Source organism: Miniopterus schreibersii (assembly GCF_964146895.1).
Source record: "Miniopterus schreibersii genome assembly, chromosome: 2".
NCBI lineage: Eukaryota > Metazoa > Chordata > Mammalia > Chiroptera > Miniopteridae > Miniopterus > Miniopterus schreibersii.
Genome location: NC_138102.1, coordinates 179,804,311 through 179,829,319, shown reverse-complemented (window position 1 = coordinate 179,829,319; position 25,009 = coordinate 179,804,311). Strand labels below are relative to the sequence as shown.

The 25,009-nt window shown below is 48.1% G+C and overlaps 1 protein-coding gene across 1 annotated transcript in view; it reads left to right on the top strand.

The window, feature by feature from the left end:
• Nucleotides 1–245: 245 nt before the first annotated feature.
• Nucleotides 246–25,009, top strand: part of CACNG2 (calcium voltage-gated channel auxiliary subunit gamma 2) — a 98,993-nt gene continuing 74,229 nt past the window's right edge. The window contains exon 1 of the mRNA XM_081130978.1: nt 246–1,375. Within this exon, the coding sequence (XP_080987104.1) occupies nt 1,165–1,375 (211 nt within the window). The 5' untranslated portion in view covers nt 246–1,164. The remainder of the gene's footprint in view (nt 1,376–25,009) is intronic.

Sequence of the window (25,009 nt, the reverse complement as noted above, 5' to 3'; positions counted from 1 at the left end):
AGGGAGGGAAGGGGAGAGAGTGGGGGGGGGAGGAAGGGAGCGAGCTCTCTCTAGCTACGCCTTCCTCTGAGCTCTGGGCGCCCAGGAGAGCGCTCATTTTAGGATTTGGAAGAGGGGTAAAAAGAGGAAAGGCAGCCCCGCTCCGGCCCGGCCTCGCCCCCGGGGACGCAGGGCCGGCCCGCGCCCCGCCCGGCCGGCCGCCCCGCCAGCGCCGGCGCGCGGGAGCGCAGGGAGCTGTCCAGTTCAGCACCACCCGGTAATGCAGTAGGTGGGAGCGCCTCCGCCGGGCCGGCCGGCAGGAGCTGGGGGGGCGGGCGGCCCATCCTGCAGCAAGACGCCGGCTCCCTCGTTTCCAGGAGCTTTGCAGATAGGGGGAGGGAAACCCGCCTCGATTCTCCGGGAGAAACCCCCTCCCTCCCCCACTTCGCCAACACTACCCCGCCGCCAACAATAACCGCCGCTGCTCGTCCGGCCGCCGCTGCGCCTGCCCGCCCTGCTGCCGCCGCCGCCGCCGCCGCCGGGGCAAAACCATGGAAGGCGAGACCCCCGCACCTGTTCAGCTGAGATCAAGGGCTTACAGAATACTGGGAAGTCTGGTCTGAAACGAAAGCGCCCGAGACCCCCCAAGGAAGAGAACTGGCGAAGCAAAGGATTTTCATGGCGCAGGCCGCAGAGACGGAAGGTTGCATCTCGGCTTTTACAATCTCTAACTGTCTAGGTCCCGACCATGAGAGATTGTGTTGAGAATGCGGCTGTTCCCTGGTTCACTGTGGAAGCCATCTCCAAATTAGCTGTCACATATGGAAACTGGAGACCAGAATTTTAGGAAAAGAGCTTAAGGCATCTCACTTGGGGGGGTGGGGGGTGTCTTTTTATTTTTTTTTTTTTCCTTTTTTTAAAAAAAAAAAAATCACTGCAACTGGAACAGTTTCTGATCTCAAAAGGCAAGCCTCTCTTCCCGTGTGATCTTTATAATTTATACTCTTTTCCGTGAGCTTTCTTACCTCCCTTTTTTTATATCTCTCCATAATCTCTATACACACATATTATCCATTATATTAGTAGTGGAATTATTTTTATTTTATTTTTTGCTTTAGTACTTGCACCCTCACCACACTCTCCCGAGAACCAGAAGTCGGTTGGGTGTTTATATAATGAAGAATTATGGGGCTGTTTGATCGAGGTGTTCAAATGCTTTTAACCACCGTTGGTGCTTTCGCTGCCTTCAGTCTGATGACCATAGCTGTGGGAACCGACTATTGGCTCTACTCCAGAGGGGTTTGCAAGAGCAAAAGTGTCAGTGAGAATGAAACCAGCAAAAAGAACGAGGAAGTTATGACCCATTCTGGATTATGGAGAACCTGCTGCTTAGAAGGTATTTGATTTCCCATCTCCTCCCCCTCTCCACCCCACCCCTCCCCTCCCCGCTCCCCCTCCCCACCCTCCTCCAGATAAGTCCCCTTTCCATTCCACCATTTTCTTACTTCACTCCTTCGCCACAGATCAAGGTTGCTTGGGTTAGTTTCAGAGGAAAGGAAATCAACAAGCAAAAACCATTCTCAACTCTCAAGCCTCCACCACCTCCCTTTCCCCAAACCTCTTCATTGGAATAACCTATGATGTGATGAAAACAAGCGATTGTCTTTAAAAGTCAAATGTGTCCTGCCTACTTCGGAATCATTAGGATTTGCCATTTGATGTAGTCGTGCCATCTATGGGGGGAAGGGGGGAATAATTGTCTCTCAACACTGCTCCTCTTTTCATAAGAGGAATTCAAAAATGTTCTTCCTTTCCCCCTCCTCCCCTTACTCCCCAAAAGTCCCAGACACATCATCAACTGCAAATCTCCTTTTAAAAAAAAAAAAAAAATTGTTTCTAAGAATCCTTATTTGGTAAATCCTAATTATTCCAGGATCTCAAGCTGAGTTCAAGAGCATTTCGTAATGTCTATGAGCCACACATATTGTTGGAGGTGACTGGCTGTGTGTGTATGTGTGTTTCAACATTTACAAAGTCTAAAAATACATACGTCTCTCACAGGCAACAAGCCCAAGTTCTAATAAACAGCAATTCACTTGCAGGTTAAGCTGAGAACCAATTCCCTTCCATGCAGAGTGACATGTCTGTTATCCAGAAGCGAGTAGAGTCAGCATTGCAGCCAGCTGGAGAATCAGACATTGTGCAGGGAGGCCAGGAGGAAGGCGAGGGCACGGGGAGGTTGAGGGGGGGACAGGAGAGCAGTGGGGCAGGGGTGTCAGCTGTTTGCCTTGATCATGCAGGGTCATTGGGACATGTGTGGTGGTGCATGTGCTGTGGGCAGAGGGGTCCCCACAGTGTAAAGCCTGGGTGATCAGGGTGCAGATGAAAGAATGTGCTTCTGAGACACACTAATAAGCACTGAAAAAAACTCCTGCAGGTCATACGACCTGCATTTAGCAACGGACTTTAATGGGAGCAACTGCATTTGAACAGTTACATAGGTCTGTGTGTACAAGCTACAGCCACCCGTAGAAAGACGTGCACAGATAGATACATGTTTCCATGTGGAGAGAAGGCTTATGTGCTTTGCTTCTGATTTGGACCAATACCGGAGGCTGTTGGAGGCAGCATTGGGAAGCAGGGACTGCAGGATTGTTTGTTAAGCTCAACATGGGATGGTGATGCAGGGAGTGGAAGCCAGGAGATGGGGGAGAAAAGAGCGAAACAGACAGGAGAGGGAGAAACTGATCTAACGCAAACTGAGCAAATGCAGCTCTTTGGGAAATGGTCATGTCTGGGAAAGAGCATCAGTTCTGTGCCCCCCTCCCAACATTCTTGGTGCAAACGGTTGAGTGATGGCTGAACATGTTTTGAATAGCTAAGTGACTTCATTGAGCGATGGTCTATTTGACGCATACTGCATTTGGTGCCCTTTCTCAATCCAAACTGCTGCCTCGAACATAGTCTGCATAGCAGCTCTATGCTGAACACTATATGCTCTTCCCCAGCCAGAGAATCAATATCGGGAAATTAATAGGGACTGTTTTAAACACACCCCTCCTTTAAAAAAATGAAGAGCCTTTCATGCAGCTAGTCATTACCAGCAGAAAGACTTCCATTTAATTAAACATTTATGGCAGACTTTTATTCCAAAAGAGAAGAAAAGCAAAGTGAATGAAGGCTGCTTTAGGGAAATGCTCACAGTAGCAATTCGCTTCCCTTGGACTTTAGTTAGATGGATGGAGATATGGGGCCAAGGGGTTGGCGGGGAGGCAGGACATTCTTTCAGGAGAATGAGGCCCAGGACCCAGGGGACTTGGTATACATATATATACTTCCTGAGGGTTATATCTGCAAATTCTTAATACTATGATCTTTTTAACATTTAATCGTTCCCAGAAGGCAAGAGGACTAGAGGGAGCTTTGGATCATTTTTGCATTAAAAAGCTTAAGTATTTTCATTAAAACCCATCTGTTTGGTGTCCACATCCCCAAACGTGCTGCCCAGCCAACCCCTTTAACTTTCTCTCCAAGCCACACACCCTCTCTCTCCCCGAATCATCCTTAAAAAGGTTAGAATTGCAACCCTTCCCAAGGGTTGTGTGATGCACACAGGAGCTGTGGGTTTGGCCCCTCTCCCTGGGCACGGGGCCTCTAAGCAGTGAGGGCAGGGCTGGGCCAGGCTCCCGTCGGGACTAGAATTCTATTTTCACTTGTAGCCGAGGCCCAGGCAGGAAGGGTGAGTGCTCAGGGCCCCCATTCAACCTGGCCGTTCATTGCCAAAGCCTCTGTCCACATGGGGCTTTGCAGGCCCAGGACCCCCTTAGGAAATCAGGCCTTGGCTGCTTAGGAAGTAGTTTGAAGATGTTAAGTCACTTATTTTCAAAGGCTGTGCTGATTTCCAAAGATTGTAAGTGCACTTTTTTCTGGAGGTTGGCCCAGATGGCCTCGTGTGCTTGCTTTTTTCTGAGCATTCACAATAGGGTCGTCCTTTATGGAAATCAAGTCATCAGTGCTTTGGTTTCCCCCAACCTACATTTTTTGTGAGAAACTGGACTTTCGAAAAGATCCCCCGTCACCTCTTTATCATGCTTCCTGCCCGTACCTGAGAAGTTGTGAACAGATTTCAGACCTTCTACCCCAAAGGCTGCTAATGACTCCAGACAGAGCACAGCCCTGTCTGCTTGTGCTCTCTGCTGCTTTCACTGGGGCGTTTGCTCTTTAGATGATTTTTGTTGTTGTTTACTTCTTGATGAAAATAAGAATCGAAAAATATTTCCTTGCCTCTCTTGCTGCTCTTGAAATGAACTGGTCTTCTGAGGATGAGAAGGGGCAGGACCACTTGTTAGGGGTGGACACAGTGGGAGGGGAGAGGAATCCAGAAGAAACTACCACCTTTATGTTTTCCCTCTGCAGAGTGAGTAACAGCAGTATCCCTGTGTGAACCTGAAACCCCTGGCAAGCTGGTGTCCTTAGTGGGATGGAGGGGGTTAGGGGACAGTCTGCACGTGGACACAGGTGGGTGGAGAGCGACAGAAATTCTTGAACTTTTCACAAAAGTTGCGTTAAGAGCCTCCGGATGGAGAGACGAATTGGCCATTTCAATAAAATCTACAATAGGGCACTAAAACAGCTTGTTCAGGCAACGTAGCTGCGGGCCGTGTAGTGGCTGCCTGCCTAAGACATTCACCTCTGTGGTCACTGAAAGGAATCACTGCCTCCAGGGGAAGCAAGAAATTCACTCGTGTTTATTCCTGTCCCTCTTACCCTGTCCCAGCCGCACGTCACCCCCAGAGGATTTCCAGCCCTGCAGAGGAGGAGGCCCCAGGGTACTGCGTGGTCTGCAGCAGAAACGCACACGGCTCTCTCTCCCTCTCTTGCCCCTTCCCTTGCTGTGAGGCACAGCCGAAATCTTTCTATGTTCAGACTGCTAATTCCCTCTGCTGCATTTCCAAGCTCCTCTTCCTTCCATAGTCTCCTGTCTTCCCCTCCATGCGCTGCTTCTCACGGAGGCTCTGCTGTCCTTCTGCATCCCTGCTCTCTTTGAGCAAGTTGTGTCTCGATTTTCCTGAATTGTCTTTTGCAAGTTCATAGCTGCATAGCCTTTGCTAGGCCTGCAAGGTGGCGAGTGCTCCATGCTGGGTTCAGCCAAGGCTCTCTTGTTCTGAAGAAGGAAAGGGTATGTCTTGTATGTTAGGAAAGCCAACTGCCTTTCCCAGACACTCGTGCCTTTAAGTGTGGACAAGCTGAATATGGAAGTTACTCATGGACTTTCATACTGTGTGTACACATGGCTCCATGATCCACAAGATAATTTGACTGTCTTTTGGCACTTTGCACACAGTAGGTGCATAAAAATTATTTATCAATGGATTGACTCAAAAGTTCTTAAAATTATTGAAATTAATTCAAGCATCATAAGGACATGTGACTGTGCCAATCAAGTAAGAGAGGGGGTGGGAATGAGGAAATCGGGCCGGTTTGTTTGTTCTTCCTGGAACTTTTTTTTTTAAAGAATAATAATGAGTCATGAATTCATTATTATAAAATAAGAGTATTCCAAAGGAGTCAGTCATTGGAGTTGCACAGCTCCTAATTGGCTGAAGAAAAATTATCAGTACATTCAGCCTTTACAGGGAAGGAAAAAATAACCCATTGATTTTCTTCCCTTTTCTGCTTTTAAAGTATATCAAAGGCCAGTTTGATCTTAATACTCACCAGAATAGACACTCTGGGCAGAGAGCAGGCATTCTGGACCAGCCCTAGTTAGCTTCCCCAGAAGCTTCTGTTCTTTACCAAACTTGCCCACCAATTCCCAGGACCCTGAGAACAGTCCCCAAGGTCTTGGGTTCTGCTCAGCAGTTTTCCATAGAACCAGGCCCAGCATCCCAGCCATTTTCACCTTAGAATGAGGAACAAGCCCTGCAAGTCCCTGGCATTCACACTGCCCTCCTTGCCCCTGCTTCCTTTTATGGGCGATCCGAATGACGTGCACTGTGTGACACACACACCAGTGCACATGGACAGTGAGGGGCAGAGCCAGAACTCGAACCCAGGCCCCTCCTGCCCACCCTGCAAGCTTCCAGCGGGCTCCATGCACAGCCCCTGGCCTACTTGTACTTCTCATCACGGCTAGCACCGGACTTAGTCTGTCTGCACCTCACTGGGCAATCCCCGAGTGCCAGCCTGCATGTCAGGAAACCTGAGTTCCAAGGCACCCGACTCCCCGACATTCAGCTGCCCTGCACCATGCAGGGTGACATGCAGGGTGATAGTTTTGTCCCCAGTCACCTCACCCCCACGAGGCTGAGGGAATGAAACACTGAAATTCAGGTGAGACCCACCAGGTGCCTCTCTGGTTTTACCCTTTCATTTCGGAAGTGTCCCCAATGTAAACTATCCATTGGTTTTATGTTTGCAATCATTTTTCAGAAAATGGCAAATGTATGTCCTCTGTCACTCATGGAAGTTTACAGATGAAGCTTTGTGGGGTGGGGTGCAGTTGAAAGAATCTGCAGTCACACAGACCCAGGTTCACCTCAAGCCCTGCAGCCTCATGAGCTGTGTGGTTTGGGGCAAGTCATTTCATCTCCCCAGCCTCAGTTTCCCTTTCTGTAAGAATAAAGTATAACAGCCTCTTTACAGGGTGGTTGGTAGTTTAGGAATTGAATGAGTGGATATCTGTCACCTGCTTTCCGCTGACCACCTTGTTGGAAATAGCAATCAGCAACCCCCAGCCCCTCCCCTCATCCATCCTCCTTACTCTGTTTTATTTTGTACAGAGTACTTTCCACCTTCTGGCACACTGCATAATTAACTCATGATATCTGTTGTCCATCTCCACCACTAGACTGGCAGCTCCACAAGGGCAGGGGTTTTGTCTGTTTTGCTCATTGCTGTAGCCACAGCAACTAGGACAGTGCAAGACATCACCCCACCTTTGCTGGCGAATAAACAAATGCTACAGGGTGGACCTTCCAAAATGGTGGTCCCTTCACATCATCAAAGGATTGCTCTTTAAGTTACATCCAATCGGCAGCGGTGGCAAAGGCATCATTATTTTGACATTCTAAAAAATAATGAACCCAACACAGAGAAAGGAAGGAAAGAGGGAAGAAATGGGGAGAGGGAGGAAGAGGAGGGCTCAATACACAAGGGACAATAATAAAGAGAATAAAAAAAGAGTGTAGAGAAAGGAAATGCCTGGGAAGGAAGTGCTGGGGGCTGAACATCCTCTAAATAGATGCTGGCCATGTTTTGCTACCTCCACGTCATCAGAGTGTCTGTCACAGAGATCCCCGGGGACAGCTCCCCATGAGTGTTCGCTTCCAGGTCAGTGGGGGAGGAGAAGATATGTATCCAGGTTGATTATGCAGGAGATTTTAAATTTTTCTCAAATTCAATAGTTGTTTTAGCCTTGACTACATATATTTCAGCAAAAAACCCACTTTCAAATTAAATAGGCACTGAGTTTCCAGGTTAATTTACAGCCACCAATCAGTCCATTTCTTCAACTCATTTATTTTATTTATTAAATCTTTGATGAACCCCTGCCAAGTGCCAGCTTCTGGTCCAGAGCTTGGGGTCATAATAGGAAGTAGCATCCTTCAGGGTGACTGTCCTCAGAGTCCTGGGAGCTGACTAGAAGAGACAGACCCTACTTCAAGTAGACTCCCCAATGTATACACAAATTCCAACTCTGATAAGTGCTGCCAAGGAGAGTCACACGGGATTGTGCGTTTATAATATTATGATCATATCCAATTAGAGAAGGCGGCCCTGGATATCTGAATGTGAACGGATATCTGAAGAATGAGGAGGAATTAACTGGGTGAAGAGAGCAAGAAAGAACATTCCAGGCTGGAGGGCAGAAAGTGCAGAGATCAGTGAGGAAGAGAGTGAGATGAGTGCAGGAGAAGGCCAGGGTGGCTGGAGAACAGAGATGGAGGGGGGAGAAGTGTGCATATGTAGGGGGTGATGGATGGTGTAGGATGGGAGATGCAGAGTAGTTAGGACCCAAAGGTGGGGACCTGTTAGTCCTGTTAAAGAGTTTTGCTCTTTGACTTCTGGCTTCTTTCTTCTAAGCTGTGTGACCTTGAGCTGGTTCATTCTATGCCTGCACCTCATTTGCAACATCTACTTAATGGAGATGATGATGCCTGTCCCTGAGGTGGCTGAGGCTTAAGAGCACAATGCCCTTCTCCTCCTTGTCACCTTCTTCCCACTTCCACCCCAGCCTGATTATGGTGGTCTCTTTGGTTTTAAAACTTCCCATGACAGCACAGAGAAGGGAGGAAATAGATTGATTCGACTCCAATCAACAAAATTCAAAATATATGGAGGTGTTTAGCCAACCCTGTGCTAAATATAGGGAGGCAGTGGGGAACAAGCCCCACCCTGCCTCAGGGACCCTGCAGGTGAGTCCCAGCAGGAGACCCTAAAGAAGAGGCATCTCACAAAACAGCTCCTCTTCATACAAAGTATCTCACAGAGCCTGTTGCCACCCCTCCACCTCACCCTCCTGCAAATTCAGAGGGATTCCTGGCATCTTTTACAATGTCAGGATCATTGAGGATTCGAGCTGGAATTTGAATGAGGTTCAGTTATATCATCAGACTTTTTGAAAATAAGAAACACCAAAAACTGCATGTCAATTTTTGTAGGATTATTGATAAGCTACTGTGGCCTAGCATCCTGATCCTTTCTCCTGGGCATATAAAGGAATTTATTCATTCAGTTCCATCTTCCCTCAGTTCTAAGACACCATCAGTTACAAAATGAGCTGTCTCCTTAAACAGCTTTCAAATGTAATGTACACATCAATTGTAAAACACTCTCTAATTTCAGAAACGTTGAAACTTAAAATATGTGCCTTAGAACCAAAGGAAGATGGTGAGCTCTCTTGCTGGCAGAGAGAAATGCAGTCAGGGTGCTGAGAGGGCCTAAGGGATTTCTTTAGCGTGCAGCTGGTATCTGTCTCATGACTCAGGAAGAAGCAGAGGAGACAAGAAGGTGGTCTTACCAGCACCTTCCTTGACAAGGAAAAGGGCAACAGCTAATTTTTGGTTCAATAGCTGCTCCCTGAGTACTTGCCAGGTACTATGTGAGAGTCTAGGACAGAGTCAAAGGCTCAATCTCTGCCCTCGAGGAACTCTTAGCCTAGTAGAGGAGACATACCAGTGAACAGACGATGACGATGGCACAGCGTGAAATACAAACACACGGGATTCTGGGAGTGCAGAGACTGGGCAGGGAGGGATGTCAGGGAAAACAGAGTTCTGAAGGATGCATCATAGGGGAGAGTGAGCCAAGGCGAGGAAGAGCACTTAAGACAGAAGGAATGGCATGTGCAGAAACAAACACAGATTCCCAAGCAGTCCAGCATGGCTGGAAGGTGGAAGCAGGGAGAGGTGAGACTGGGAGGTGGTGGAGACGGGACCCCAAAGGGACATAAATGGCTCACGGAGGAGTATGTTTCAGCACGGAAGAAAAGGGAGCCCCCGAAAGCTGGTGAGCAGCAGAGGGACACAACTGGCTTTGCCCACCAGCGAGAACACCGGATGCCGAGGCCCTCATGGAGGGGGTTGGGGTGGGAGCCAGTGAGACTTACAGGGACTGAGCGAAGCACTGTGAGGAGGTTGTTGCCGTAACCAGATGTACACTGGCAGCTGCAGTAAATGGGTAACAAAGGAAGACGGGAGACGCTTATAAGCGACGTGCAATAGAGGTGCATCGCACCCCTCTATTCCCTTCTCACTCCCCAGTGCAACAAGCCTCCTTTGAACACCTACTGTGTGCTAGGCCCTGGGGTTCAAAGATCCAGGAAGTCTCTGCTCACATGTCACTTCTGGCGCCTTCCTGACCACCTGAATCTGAAGTAGCCCCCAGTCCCGTTACCCTGGCTTATTTCCATCCTTAGCATTTTAACACTGGCTTTTCTCTTTTTAGCATTTACTTGTTCGTGATCTGTGTCCCCTATATGACTGTAAGCTCCATTAGGGCAGGGACCGTGCCCACCTTGGCACAGAAAGAGCCTAGGAGCTACATGTTGAATGAATGACTAAAAAAAAGTGGTGCCTGCCCTCAAGGAGCTCCCATCTAAGGAGGGAGATGGGCTTTTAAACAGAAACACCAAGCATCCTGGTACCAGTCTTTTCTCCTAGGCTTGACTGGGGCCACATTCTTGAGAACAGGCAGGGGGATTTCCCTTGCACCCTCAACCTGGGAGGCTCTCTTGGGGGAGGGTTCCCCAGACCAGAGCTTGCAATCAAGCTTCAGAAAGCTGATCGGCCTCTGCAAACCTGCTCCCTCCTGGGCAGCACTCACCCTTCCTCTCAACCCAAATCCTTGTTAGTTATAGCCTAGCCCAGAGTCTGCCTCAGCAGCCCTGGGTCTGCCTCTGCGCAGCCACCAAGCCTTTGCCTTATTGACACTGTATTTATTCACTCTTCCCTGAACTTCCCAGACCTCAGGTAGTCTTCCAGCTGCTAACGGGAATGCCAGGGATTCGGTACAAGATCCCAGGTGCACAGTTGCTGGGCCTCGCTGTATGGGGAATCGGCACTCTGTAATTTAAATACCCCAGTGCCAGCCTCGCTCTGGCCTTGCCACCAGGCAAAACTCACTGGTGACTGGCTGTGGCTGACCCTGCAACCTTTCTTTATCCCAATTTTGCCCCATTGCTCTCCCTTCTTACTTTCTCTGAATAAAGGGTCATTCATTTCTGTCACATTTTCCCCCACCCGGATCTCTGTCTGCACGTATCTTTTATCCTTCCTGAATTTTCCCTAAGGTCGAGAACTCTCCTCCCCAATTTTCCTCCAACATATTTTACAAAGAAGGAAGCCCTGAAAAACTTCAATACTAATAATAACTACAGTAATAATAATAATAGCTTATTACTTGTCTAGTGCTTTCTTTGTGCTAAGCACTCTTTTAGATACTTTCCAGAAGTTAGCTCTTCTTCAATCTTCACAGTTCTGGAGGGATATGCTATGATACCCATGTTTCCATCTTAAGAGGCTCAGAGAAGTTAGGTCACTTGCCCAAGGTCACACAGCAAGTGGCAGAGCTGGGATTCCAACCCAAGTCTGTCCAACCCAAAAACCTGTGCACAGACTTCTACTATACTAATCATATTTACAATTTTCCCCTGCTCCACAAATCTATAAATAAATTTCTTGGAGAAGTTGAAGGCAAGGCTAAGCAGAAGTTGTACTCCGTGCATGCTGAAGTCTTCAAAAGTTTGATGCTTGAGTAGGATATGCTCCTTACCCCGGGCAGAGTGGGGAAGAGGAAGGGCTGCCGGGTTTTCTCATTGCTGTGAAAACCAAGGGTGCCTCAAATTCAAGGACATCCTTCTCCCTGCAGTTGGTGCAGAGGGAGTGAGTACACCTATTCCCGCTCCCCTGCCCTCTGCCTGGAGGGCTCCTTCCAACCACACTCTACTTGTCTTCGGGACTCAGCTAGGTTGTCACTTCTCCCTGGGTTACGTTCCCTCCCTCTTTCCTTCCACAGCACCCACATGGGCCTCCAACAGCATCTTCCATCTTCTCTGTTGCTTGTTTCCATCTCTGTCTCCACCTCTAGACCATGAGTTCTCAACTATTTCTTCAACAAGATACACTCAGTTACTGCTATGTACCAGTTACTGTCCTCACCCCGGGTTTACAAAGGTGAAAGAACACGGCCTCCACCCTCAAGGAGGCTGTGCTCGTGGGCGACACACGGGCACAGCGAGCACATGGGGGGAGGGGGGGCATCCAGGAAGAGGTGTGAGAGAGTGCAGGGTGTTTTCCAGTATTGCTGGAGAAGCGGGAGTGCAAGGGGAGGTAGAGGGAGGTGTTAGTACTGAAGGGTGAGATCAGACAGAGGCCACATCATGAAGAGACCGTTATACTGTGTAAATAAGCCAGAGAGGAAGCTGTGGAGAAGGAAATAAGGTCAGACATGCATTTTAGAAAGATGGCTCCAGAAGCCCTGGGAAGTAGAGATGGGAGGAAGAGCACAGAGCAGGGAGTCCAGTAAGGAGATGACTGCATAGCCCAGCGAGTGAGGAGGCAGCTGACCCAGGGCAGGGGCCTGGCACCAGAGGATCCACAGGACCTGGGAGCTGTCATTTGTGTTGAGTAAGGTGTGACAGGGAGTGACCTTCAAAAAGGAGAAATGTGCAGGGAGAAGATGGTGCCTTTAATCTTGGATAGAGTGATTCCACACCTGAGTTTCCAGGGCCTAGCCCAGCGCCTAGCATGTAGTAGGTGCTCAGTTCGTGTTTGTTGAATGAGTGAAGAACGAAAAGCTTTGCATCTAAGATTAGGATGCATGTGTAATCTCAGGTTTTCCTCAGCACGAGCATAATGCAAGTATACATATGTTCTAGCCAGGCCTGGAGTTCGTGTCAGCTTTGGTATCCAACAGCCTGGGTTCAAATCCCAACCTATCACTTACCAGCTGTGTGATCGTGGGCAGGAATTTCACTGCTCTGAGTTAATTTCCTCATGTGTAAATGGGGAAAAGCAGGTCTCACTCATGAGCTGGTTGTGAAGTTTCAGTAGGATGCTCCGAGGAAGGGAACTAGCAAGGTGCGGGTACAAAGCAAGCTCTCGAGCTACACCAGGTGCTGTGAGTAACAGCAGTGTGTTTATTATTGATTACGCTTCCAGCTGCAAATGGTGACCTGCAAGTGAGCTGTGCTTGGCCTTCAAATGTTCTACAAATTGAGAACTTTCCTATAGAGAAAAAAAATCCCTATTTTGGGTTTTCCTTGAAAAAATCAGATTTTTGTCACCCTGGGTCCCATTCCTGCTTGGGAGCAATCAGTGGGAGCTGGGCAGCAGATGTCCCTTCAGGTGTGGCAGGTGCTCTGCAGTTCCCCAAGTCCCCACCACTCCCGAGTGTCTCTTGTGGCTGCTTTTCTCTTTTGGCCTCCCTCTGGCCTCTGAGTTTGCAAACACTCCTATCTGCCAATGGCAAATTACAGGCGGAGCTTTGTCTTCCCAGAGCTGAAAGCGTTAGCAAAACAACACCAGCCAGGCAGGGTGTAGCAGCTAAGAGTGACTAAGTCCACGCATCTGTAAATAAATGCATAAATATCCCACATTCCCAAGCAGTGTTTGCTGGTAAGATTCAGGTGCAAGGCTGGCCGTATCCACTCCCCTTTACTGAGCGTCTCTAGGATCAGTTGTTGCTTTTAAAGACAGAGCCTCTCACTCACTTGGTGCCACCCTCACAGCTTCTTTCAGAGGCTGACATTTTCTGACCTTGACCCCGGTTTTGGAAGTGCACCCTGCCATGCAGACCACGTGGTGTGCTTCATTCAATAACTAAATGACAGGCGCCAGGGAGCCAGTCCTGAGTTGCCAGTGCTGGCTGAAGAGAGAGAGGTGGGGTTAAAGCTGGAAAATGGGGCATTTTCTACTTTGAATTTTCTCCTCAGAAGACTTCATAGAGAAGAAAGAAATTTCAGAAGCTTTCTTGGTAGGAAAACAGTTACCCAGCAATTGCTCAGAAAGGATGTGAACTTACAAAAATGTACAGTTTGATCGGAGAGAATGGTTGGATCTGATCCAGTCAGACAATTTGTGAATGTTTGATATGTCAGGTTCTGTGCTAATTCATGGGGCACAGAAAGAAGTCAGCTCTAAAGCAGGGGGGCTGCCCTGATTCACCACCACCACCAGCACCACTGATATCACTCATCCTCACTAGTCTTTCTTGCCTAGTTTATTTTTTTCATCATACTTCATGCTCTCTGAACTTGTTTGTCTACAGTGTACATTATTTCTCTCCCAAGCAGAATGTGACCCCTGTGGGACCAGGGTCCTTGTCTGTCCTATTTACTGCCATAGCCACAGGATGAGACCAGCACCTGGCACATGGTAGATGCTTAGTAAATGTTGGTTGGATGACAAAAGCCATGCTCTGCTCTGAAGGAGATCAAGGCCTAGAAGAAGGAGCCAGGCATGTACTGAGACCATTACCAGTGAGCTCAAGCACTGATGAAAGCATGTGTGAGGGCCAGACAAAAGAACAACTCTATTTGGGGAGGTTAGGAATGTGGTCCCCCTGTATAGGGTTTTGGAGAATGAATAGGAGTTTGCCAAGTAGAAAAAGGAGAGAGGCATAAAGTAGATAAAGGAAATGAAATCACCTGAGGCTGCCCCCAAAAAGGGTGAGGTCAGGGAAAGAGCAAGCACTCAGGTCCAGAGCAGCACTTCTCAAACATTAATGTGAACACCAGTCACCTGGGGAATCTTTTTGAACTGCTGACATAGAGGTCCAGGTTGGGGCTGAGACTGTTTCTAGCTCCTAGGTAAAGCTGATGCCACAGGACTGTGGGCCACACTTGGGGAAGCAAGGCTTTGGACTATGGCCAGTGGGTTCTGGTGGACATGCATCTAAATCCTACCTCTGGGCCTGTTTCCTCGCCTCTGAGATGAAGATGACAACCTTTCTCCCAGATACTGAATAAATTCAGAGTACATGAATTTGGTAAAGCCATTAGTTTAGTCCTGAGCACTTCATATAGTATGTTTCAGCTAATATTGTTATTTATGGCTAAAGGTGGTGACTAGAAGTGTAAGAGGAAGGAATGATTTTCCCCTGAGAGCTAAGGTTGCTTGAGGGACTCCTGTGTGTTGGGCTCTGTCCTAGGACCACACACATGTCCTCTTCCTTAAGCCACATGGTACTCTATAATACGGGTGTTAGCATGATTCTCCTTTTACCAGCAGGAAACAGGAGTGCATTAGGTTCCTATTGCTGCTGTAATAAATTACCACAAACTTAATGGCTTCAAACAACACAAATGTATTGTCATACAGTTCTGGAGGTCAGAAGTCTGAAATGGGTCTCACTGGGCTGAAATCAAGGTGTTGGCAGGGCTGAGTTCCTCCTGGAGAGTCTAGGGGACAATCCATTTCCTCACCTTTTCCAGTTTCTAGAACCTGCCCACAGTCCTTGGCAAGTGGCCCCTTCCTCCACCTTCAAAGCCAGCATCAGACAGAATCCTTCTAATGCTGCAACCCTCTGACACTGATTCTTCTGCCTCCCTTCTCCATATTTAGGGGTCCTTGTGAGTACAGTGGTCCCACCTGGAGAATTGAGGCTAATCTCTCATCTCAAGGTCAGCTGATGAGCAACCTTAATTCAATCTGGAACCTTAACTGCCCTCTGCCATGCAATGCAACACAGTCACAGGTTATAGGAATTTGGATGTGCACATCTTTGGCAGGCATTATTCTGCCTAGCCCAGGAAGTGAGTGCTTAAAGAACTCCCCTAATGTTACAACCTCAGAATGGTTCACCTGGTAGGGAATTTAGAGCTTGTATCAGGAAGGATTAGATTTGACTACAAGTAACAGAAAAAGAAAATTAAAAGTGGCTTAAATAAGACAAAAAGTTTATTCTCTCTCAAGTAAATCAGTCTGGAGACATGAAGTAAAAGTCTGATCTGTAGCCTCCACAAACTGGTTAGCAGTACAGGCTCCTACCAGCTTCCTGCTCCACAATCCCTGCAGTGTGGCCTTTGACCTCATAGTCTAGTATGGCTGCCAGAGCTCCAGCCACTGCCTTCACATTCCAGGCATCAAGGTGGGGATGGCACAGAGAGACCAAGGCCACGGGCACCTGTCACCTGGCTCTTAAGGAGTTTCTGAAAGATATCACATATTTTTGCTTTGTTCTCATTGGCCAGAAGTTTGTCATGTGACCACACATTAGCTATAAGAAGATCTGGAAAATATAATCTTTATTCCAGATGGCCACATGCCCATTGAAAAATGAGAGGTTTTGTTGCTATAGGAAAAGGAAAGAGGGAAGGCAACTAGTGGTTTTCAGCAGGGTCCTCAAATAACATTTCATTCAAAGTTGTTTCGTTATAACATTGATGAGAAAAAATTGATTATGTGGGGGGAACTCACTGAAACCCATGAGTAAGCATGTTCTCCCTGTGTTTGTGTGGGTTTTCTCTGGGTACTCTGGTTTCCTCCCACATTCCACAGACGTGCACGTTAGGTGATTGGCACGTCTACATGGTCCCATCTGAGAGAGAGAGAGTGTGTGTGTGTGAGTGTGGATGTGGGCGTGAATATGGGTATGAGTGCAAGTGGTTCATCGATGGAAGGGTGTCCTGTCCATGGCGGGTTCCTGTCTTGTGCCCTGAGCTGCTGAGAGAGGCTCCCACCACCCATGAACCTGAACTAGAATAAGCAGGTTGGAAAATAATTATCTTAGTTGTTTTTATTCATCTTTTTTAAGTGTATACGGCTTACTTTATTTCAAAGTTTAATATTAGAAGTGTTTGGGGTCTTTATTTAGAAGTCTGGTGATGTTTTTGTGACCAGAAATATGCTATAGAAATGTAACTCTTGTTTCTGTTAATTAGCCTATGGTCAAATTGGTTTTGTTACATGTCATTTCACTTAAAGTCGCAGTTTCCAAGAACCTATGGATGACTTTAAGTGAGGACTTGCTGTATCTCAGCAGCTCAGCTACTCTGGATCCTCACCTTATGACTGAAGACTTTGAGGCCCAGAGAGGGAAGGGACTCGTGGGTGCCAGGGAGCCAGCTGGCACCAGTGCTGGACTAGAACCCAGGGCCCAGTCCCGCCCCTAGCACAGTGCCTGGCACACAGTAGGAGCTCACACAGTAGGAGCCTGTGGAACTGAGGGGGCTCTGCCATCCCAGAGCACCAAACATGTCCCTCTGGACCGCATGCTCTGCAGCTGCCTCTCAGGGCGGATGAAATCCCACCTGTGCACAGGGCAGACTGCTCTCCTGGGTCTCTTCATGCCCCTTCCTCCCAGCGTGCATCGCTGCTGAAGCCCTGGGTGAGCTCCGTGCTTCTCCATCTGTCCTACAAAGGCACATAAAAAGGCAGCAAGGTTTGTCGAAAGGGAGCCCTCAAACAGCACTGAGAACTGGAGCTTTCTCCCTCTTCCAGACTTGCTCCATTACGGGACATCTACTTTAGAGATGGGGTTTCATATCCGGGGTGGTTGTGGCAGGAAAAGGTGTCTATTGTCTTGGCATCCACAGTGTTCATTTTGACACAGTGAAGGGAAGGCTGGGGGCTAATCAAAGCCAGAAGCCATGTGGCAACTCTTGCCTTTTTCCCACAGGCTACAGAAACCAGAGCTTGGCCCTAGGGCATCCACTGCCCCTGCCAGTGCAGACGTGCGCAAAGATCTGTTGTACTTTCTTGTACTTCTCAGGTTTCAAGTCTTTGTCTCCTCAACCAGACAGTATGGCCCTTGAGACAGGACGTTGTGAGATTTGTCTCTGTGCCCCATTTACTGGCACAGTGCCTGGCACACACTGGTGCTTGATGAATAAACAGGGGATTGGCCAATAGTCAGAATGAAGGAACTACGGCAGTGTCTAGCACATAGTAGGTTCTCAGCAAAATCTGTCATGAGGGAGGGAGAAAAGCTGAAAGAACGGATGGGAAGGGAGAAAAGATGAAAGAACGGATGGAGGAAGGGAGGAAGAAACTGGTTTGAGTGTCAGCTTGCCACAGAAGCAGCAGCTCAGGGAAGGAACAGCGGAATCGCTCCCCGGACGACCGAGTTCACAGGAGAGCCTGAGGACCTGGCGCGCAAGGTCTGTTTCAAAGGGCCTCCCCTCCCACTTGAGAACACTGTGTCTTTCCTGCTTCCCCATGGGCCTCCGCGGCCACAGTACCCAGTACAAGGACGTGGCCAGAGGCAGAATGGGTGGGGTGGCTGATACGAGAGGAAGAGTAAGCATGTCAAAGTCAGTGGCTTCTCAAGCCGTGGGAGAGCAGGCGACGGGTGGGAAAGGACGACAGGAGGCAGGAGCTCAGCATAAGGAGGTTGGGTGGGGGAGGGGCAAGAGCACAGGAAGGATGGCAGAGGCTGCTGGGAGAGGGGAAGATGCCTGGGCGCGGGCGTCCCCTCTCAGAGCAGATGGAACCCTGGAGCCAGGGGGCTCAGGACAGTTGCTCAGAGCAGAGAAGCAGCAGCAGAATGTGGAGAGGGGACAGACACCCCCTTCCAGCCCACAACACTGCCAAAGGAGAACTCGCTGAGACCTACCCGGCAGGGGAGTAAATATTGTAGACTGATGATGAAGCCACAAAGCCTGTGGCCAGGACTCGGGCTAAAATTACAGGCTAGACAACAGGACCGCACACCACAGCAGCCAGGACCATAGATTTTCCCTGGAACCCAACCACTTCCTGCCCTAGTTTCTTCCCTGGTTGACTGGGCAGCACGATCCAGCAGAAAGAGCCCTGTTTGGGCATCAGACAGGCCTGGGTTCAAATCGTGACTAACTCTGCAACCTCAGGCAGGTACTTAATCTCCCTGAACTGCCGTTTCTTATCTGCCACAGAAAACAGGAATAATGATGCTTATTAAGCAGTATGTTATAAAAATTAAAACAATCTGTATAAAGGATATGCACCCAGAGTAGGGGGTCGAAAGATGGCTGGTGTTGTTTTAAATCAAGATTTCCCACCCTTCAGTCATTTGGGTGCCACCTTCATTATTTTGGTCACAACCAGGTACCACCTATATTGCTATTTAATCAATCACATATCTTTAAATTGATCCCATTTCAGCGTCATCCTAAACAATAACATTCAAGGAATCTCTGGTTGACCTACTAGTTAAATTTTTCACACACATTAAAAATACTCAGCTTGCCCTGCAGGGCGTGGCTCAGCGGTTGAGCGTCGACCTAGGATCCAGGCGATCAGGGTTCGATTCCCGGTCAGGGCACATGCCCGGGTTGTGGGCTTGATCAATGGCTCTCTCGTCATTGATGTTTCTATCTCTCCCTCTCCCTCTCCTTTCCTCTCTCTGAAATCAATAAAGATATATATAAAAAAATACTTAGCTTAAATCTGCTTAACTGTTCATCCCTATACCAACCAGATTCATCTCAGATACCACATGGTCCATCATTCATTTTGCAAAAGCACCATTCTGACTAATAAACCACCCATCAGGTTTGAAAGAAGTGGAGAAACTGGTGTCCCTCCATCTCCATTGCTCACCAGTTTTCTTCTTTATTTTTATTTTTAATTTATTTTAGAAAGGGGAAGGAAGAGAGAGAGAGAAACATCAATGTGACAGAGAAACATCAATCGGCTGCCTCCCACGTGTGCCCCGCCCGAGAACAAACCCACAACCTGAGTATGTGCCCTGGCCGGGAATCGAAACCGTCACCTTTTGGCGTACTGGACCATGCTCCAACCAACTGATCCACACTGGCCAGGCCCAGCTTTCTTCTTTAGGTGATAAAGGGACCCTGGGATGGAAAGTGAAGAGAAGGTCAGAGACAATCCACAAAAATCGCTTTGACTCTAAAAGTCTGTCTGTGGTATCAGGAGTACTGGGCTCCTAGTTACAACTCAACCCATTTTTCCATCTGGAGAAGATGGTGGTGTGGATGACAGCCCAGGGAGAGAGGTTGGGAGCCTGCCTCCCTTGTGACACACCAGCTTGAGCTGGAGAATTTCCCCCTTGTTTCCCTGCAGGATCTTCAGATGCCCCCTCCCAGGACCACCAGAATAAGAGGAATTAGCTCTCTCCTCTGCCTCTACTAGACGTTAGCAGCTTTCCTTCTCCACCCTACAGTCTCTCAAGCATAGAGGAATTAGCCCCTAGTATGAAAAGATACGACTTGGAAGAAGCTATGAGGTTTCTCAGTAAAGATTGTGCCAGGGAGTGGCTGGGGGGAAAGGGGCGGCCTTGTGATAATAGCAATAGAAATGAAAGATAATAGTAACGAGTGATAACAGTAATGAGAGAAAGGATTTGGGGGAACATCAGAAGGGTTTGGAATACTGTGACACACAAGCCCAGGAGTCTCGAGGGCTAGGAATCCAGGCGTTGGGTCAGAGCAGAGGAATACAAGGATTTCCTTCTATAGCTTTGGTCTTGACTCAGCCACTTCCTTTCATGGGCTTCACAACGCCCCCACCCCTTATCTATAAAGTACACACCGAACTTGAAGTGTTGACCTTCACCTCAAGAATGTTTATCCTGAAGATCCAGCACTGTCTCCTTAGATCCTACACCACTGAGAAGAGACAGTTATTTCTTAAACAGTTAAACAAATCAGCACAGTATTAAAGATATAAACTAATTTCTGGGCATTAATGTGGGAGCCTGGAAATAAATCACAGCTGTGAACGGAGAGGCCAGGAGAGAGAGACAGGATGCCTAAAGGAAGAGCTAAGAGAGGCAAGCGTCCCCTTTGGAGGGGCCTGAGCTGTCATGAACTAGTTGGCTCTTAGAGCCCCCTTTGGGATGGCAGGCATGGGGGAAGTAAGCGATCTCGCAATGAAGCTGATGGGATTTTAATAGCCAGACAGATGGCCTGAGAAAAAGGGAAGATTTTTTTCAAATGAGGGAAAACACTTCCATAGCTTCCCTTCAATTAAAGCAAAGTGAGATCCCTCCGTGTCTGGAAGATTTATCACCATTATTAGTATTGTCAGTTTGGAGGTCTTCTTTTTAATAACTGCATGACTGAGCATCCATAATAAACGAGGGTAGTATTTTCAAGCAAATTAGAGGGTGTAGCTGTCCACTGACTTTCAATGCAATTATTATTATTTTGGCTTCATTTGATTCCACAATTTAATAATAATCCCAAATAATTGTGGCGCTCTTCTTATTTATGCAATCAAACATTTATCACTTATTGGATTTTTTAATGGCCATCCTCCTAACAAATGCAGGTCATACAAGCCAGCATTTCTCAAAATCTGCAACACGAAACCTGAGAAGAAGAGGCAATACACAGAAAAGGAGACCTGCAGAAAGAACAAGGACAGAGAGGGAAGGAAGAGAAGGAAAACAGTATCTCTTGCACGGCCTCCTACGTGCCAATCATTTTTATTGCATCCTCAGAGCAATATGCAAAATCTGTCTTAGGATCCCCATGTTTCAGGTGAGGAAACTGAGGAGCTGAGAGATTGCGTAATTGCCCAAAGTCACACAGTCTGCAACTGCGGAGGTGGGAGTGAGGTTTAAGACTCTCTTCCCTCCAGCATGGGGCTCCTGCCTGCAACCCCTCCTCCAAGTATCTCCAAGCTGTGGGAACCACCCCCATCCGTGGCAATGGGCTGTCTCGGAGGCTCAGCTGTGAATAAGGGGCACAAGTTCCCCCAGGAACTCCGCCTCCTGGCCCGTCTATGTCACACCTCCCTAATTCAATTATCAGATTCTCCTCGTGGCTGAGCATTGTTAGCTGGTGGTAGGGCGAGCCTTGATCCCCAGGAGCATGCAGCCCAGGCATCCTTTGGCTGCACCAGGAATGAGCATGGTAGGGAGAGGCGGAGGTGATATGCAACAGGAAACATACGTGTGCCGGGCCTACACCTACCACCTGGGTGCTCTGGCAGGACTGTATGCACCTTATTTCATTCAGTCCCATAGCATTCCCTGCATGGCAGTGATCCCAGGGGCACAGCTGTGACAACTAAGGCCAAAAGAAGTTCAATAATTTTTTCAAGTCAGTCTCTGGTGGAGTTGTATTTAAACCTCAATGGACTCCAAACATTAATAGTTAATTTTACGTCAGCATCAGAGTCATAAATTTTGATAAAGGCAAAAGGAAGCAGTGGGAGAAATAAGGGATGTGACCCAAAAAGAGACTCAGAATAAGTGTGGCTGCCCAGGGACTATGGATTTAATTCCTTTCCTGCCCCAAAGCTGACACTCAAATCTGATGAGCACTCACTGGGTGGTAACAAAGTGCACGTCATGGGGCTGAGGGGCCAGGTGCGGCCCAAGGGCTCTGATTTACTGCCTTTCTTCTACTTTACACACTTCTGACTCTGAATAAAGAGATGCACTCCCTTTCCCCACATAAAGAGAAAAAAATTTAGTTGTTCTTTGCCAACTAGGAAAGGTCTGGTCTCTCTACTGGGGCATGTGGAAGCATCCTCTGTATTCTAAGGTTTCCATCCGTTACCTTCAGGCTCTAAGCTCTAAACCAACTGCAAGTGAGGGTAGAGGGATGAAAAAAAAAAAAAAATGGGAGAGTCACAGAAACAACCAAAAATAGAAAGAAAATGATGGTAGATAGAGACAAGTGACAGATGGTAGATAGATAGATGGGATACAGACAGATGCAGAGGTAAGCTAGATCGATAGAAATAGAGATCTTGAAATTCTCACTTATGAAGGAAACATATAAAAGCTCTTAAAATAAAATTTAAAAATAGGGAATTTTTTTTCTATTTCTTCTTTATAAAGGATAAATTTCTAAGTAAAGAGGTTGATAGGATAAGAAAAGATTTGAAGAGGTAATGGTCAGGATCAGAGTTGTTCAGATGTGATGGTGGTGATGGTAGTGTTAACAATGAAGGTGGTGGTGGTGCTGGTGTTGACAATGAAGGTGGTGGTGGCGGTGGTGATGACAATGAAGGTGGTGGTGGCGGTGGTGATCATGAAGGTGGTGGCGGTGGTGGTGGTGACAATGAAGGTGGTGGTGGTGGTGGTGGTGACAATGAAGGTGGTGGTGGCGGTGGTGATGATCATGAAGGTGGTGGTGGTGGTGGTGGTGACAATGAAGGTGGTGGTGGCGGTGTTGACAATGAAGGTGGTGGTGGCGGTGGTGATGACCATGAAGGTGGTGGTGGTGGTGGTGGTGGTGGTGACAGTGAAGGTGGTGGTGGCGGTGGTGTTGACAATGAAGGTGGTGGTGGCGGTGGTGATGATCATGAAGGTGGTGGTGGCGGTGGTGATGATCATGAAGGTGGTGGTGGTGGTGGTGTTGACAATGAAGGTGGTGGTGGCGGTGGTGGTGACAATGAAGGTGGTTGTGGCGGTGGTGGTGACAATGAAGGTGGTGGTGGTGGTGGTGATGATCATGAAGGTGGTAGTGGTGACAATGAAGGTGGTGGTGGTGGTGGTGGTGGTGATGATCATGAAGGTGGTGGTGGTGGTGGTGGTGACAATGAAGGCGGTGGTGGTGGTGATGATCATGAAGGTGGTGGTGGTGGTGGTGATCATGAAGGTGACTGTGGCTCTGATGAAGCTGGTAGTGAGGATGCTGATGGTGTTGGTGAGGAAGAGGTAGCGATGAAGGTGGAGGTGGTGGAGACAGTGATGACTGCGATGGTAACAGGGATTGTCATCATAATAACTGACATTTGGAACAGTCTGCCTAGTTTTTAAAGCCTTTCAGGTTGCATTACTTCATTTTAGAAGAAAACCTGTTCAGAACAGTATGCTGGATTTTTCAAAACAACAACAATTTCTAATCCTAGTTCCCCCCTAAGTATCACCCCAGTTTGGTCGAGTTCAGAGAAAAGGGAGGAATGTCCTGGGTCCTTTCTCCGTCAGACGTGAGTGGACAGTTAGATGGGGATGAATGGACACTTGGGAAACTAGGGAAGTGCTACAAAAGCCCTCTCCAGTCTTCCCTCAACCATTCACCCCCATCCCAAGGTTTCTCACTCAAATCAGTCCCCAAAATTGATAGTATGTAATGCCGTTGTAACCTGATAGCTGATTTGTAGCTTTTATAAAATGCAGAAGTGATTATAGTCTGGCTCCTAGTGATAAATAAGAATCATTTGTAATAATGAAACATATTTACTTATTAATTAGGTAGCAGCTCAGAGTGAGCCATCCATGGAGAGCAAGCTCCTATAACCTCTTAAGGAGACCTACTTATATAGGCCATGGCGTGCTCAGTGGCTGGTGCATTTGATCTTTTCTACCTTTTCTTATAAAGAACTTTATCTCCTCTCTGTCCGCCACACTTCACCAGAGCTATTCACACATCATTTTTTTAAAAGAAAATTCAAAATCCTGACACTTATGCTGCCCACAAAGTGATTTCTTTAAAAATAACCTGATAACTGAATATCAGATCAAGACCTGGTGGCTGTGCAGGCTCCTCCGCCCATACCAGGTGCTGCAGTAACTGCCTGCTCTGAGCTACACCATGAACTTGAATTGGGAACCCCGTGTCCTTGGGAAGGGGGTTTGGATGGGATCAGTGACCCTGGTAGGCTTGGAGAGTGAGGGAATCAGGTCAAGCTCCTGTGAGTGCACCTGGGACGAGTACAGGTTACTGTGCAGAAGCGAAGCCGAGTCTCCAGTGTTTTCAGAGGAGAGGCTGGTGTCCTGGCAGCCGGGAGAGGAGGAGGCTTGTTCTGGCTCCGGTCCGTAGGAGTGGGGGAGGGGACAGGTGTGAATGACTAGCGTGGAGGTGGAAATTAGACCAGATCTGTAGTGCGGGGAGATGTAGGGGGAATGTCATCGCATGTGCATGGGGAAGGATGGAGACAAATTGGGTCATGTCTTTGTGGAAATGATGAGAAAATTGGGTCAGAACTGTGGGGGAGAAGGCTGGAGAACTGGGTCGAGTCTTTGGATAGAAGGGGGAATTGGGTCAAATGTGAACGTGTGTGGAAAGAGGGTAGTGGAAGGTGACAGAGAGTGGGCTGGTTCTCTGAGATCGGGGGAAGGGGAATGAGGAAGCGAGGAAGCGGCTTTGATCGGCGCGGGGGTTATAAATCGAGCTTCTGTGTTATGCTCATCTCCTCCCAATTCCATTGACTTGCGGGCTCCCCTCATGTAAGGTTAGACAAACCGTGTGTCATAAATCTCCACCAGGACAGGGTGAACTCATTTGGCAGCACTTTGCAAGCCAACCCGTATTGGCATTTGGGGAGGTGACAACTCTGTAAGTTGGTGTGGCCTCATTTTACGCAGGACGTAAGCCTGGTGAGCAGCCGCCCTGCCCTCCCTCTGGGTTTCAGCATATCAACAAATTCAACACCCATTCTCTCCTCTTCCCAACCGCTGGCATCACTGCATGACCACTGCATGACTCGCAGCCTCGAAATACATTTTGTAAACAAAAGCTGGGTAATAAGTTCATTTGAGCAGCCTCCGAGCTGGCTTTGTTCAAATCCGTGCAACCATGGGGCAAACCAAAACAATACTCAGAACTGGACTTAAAAGGAATTCGCTTTTATTAATTTACTGAGCTCCTATTGGCTACTTGGCTGAATACAACTATTATCAAGGCAGA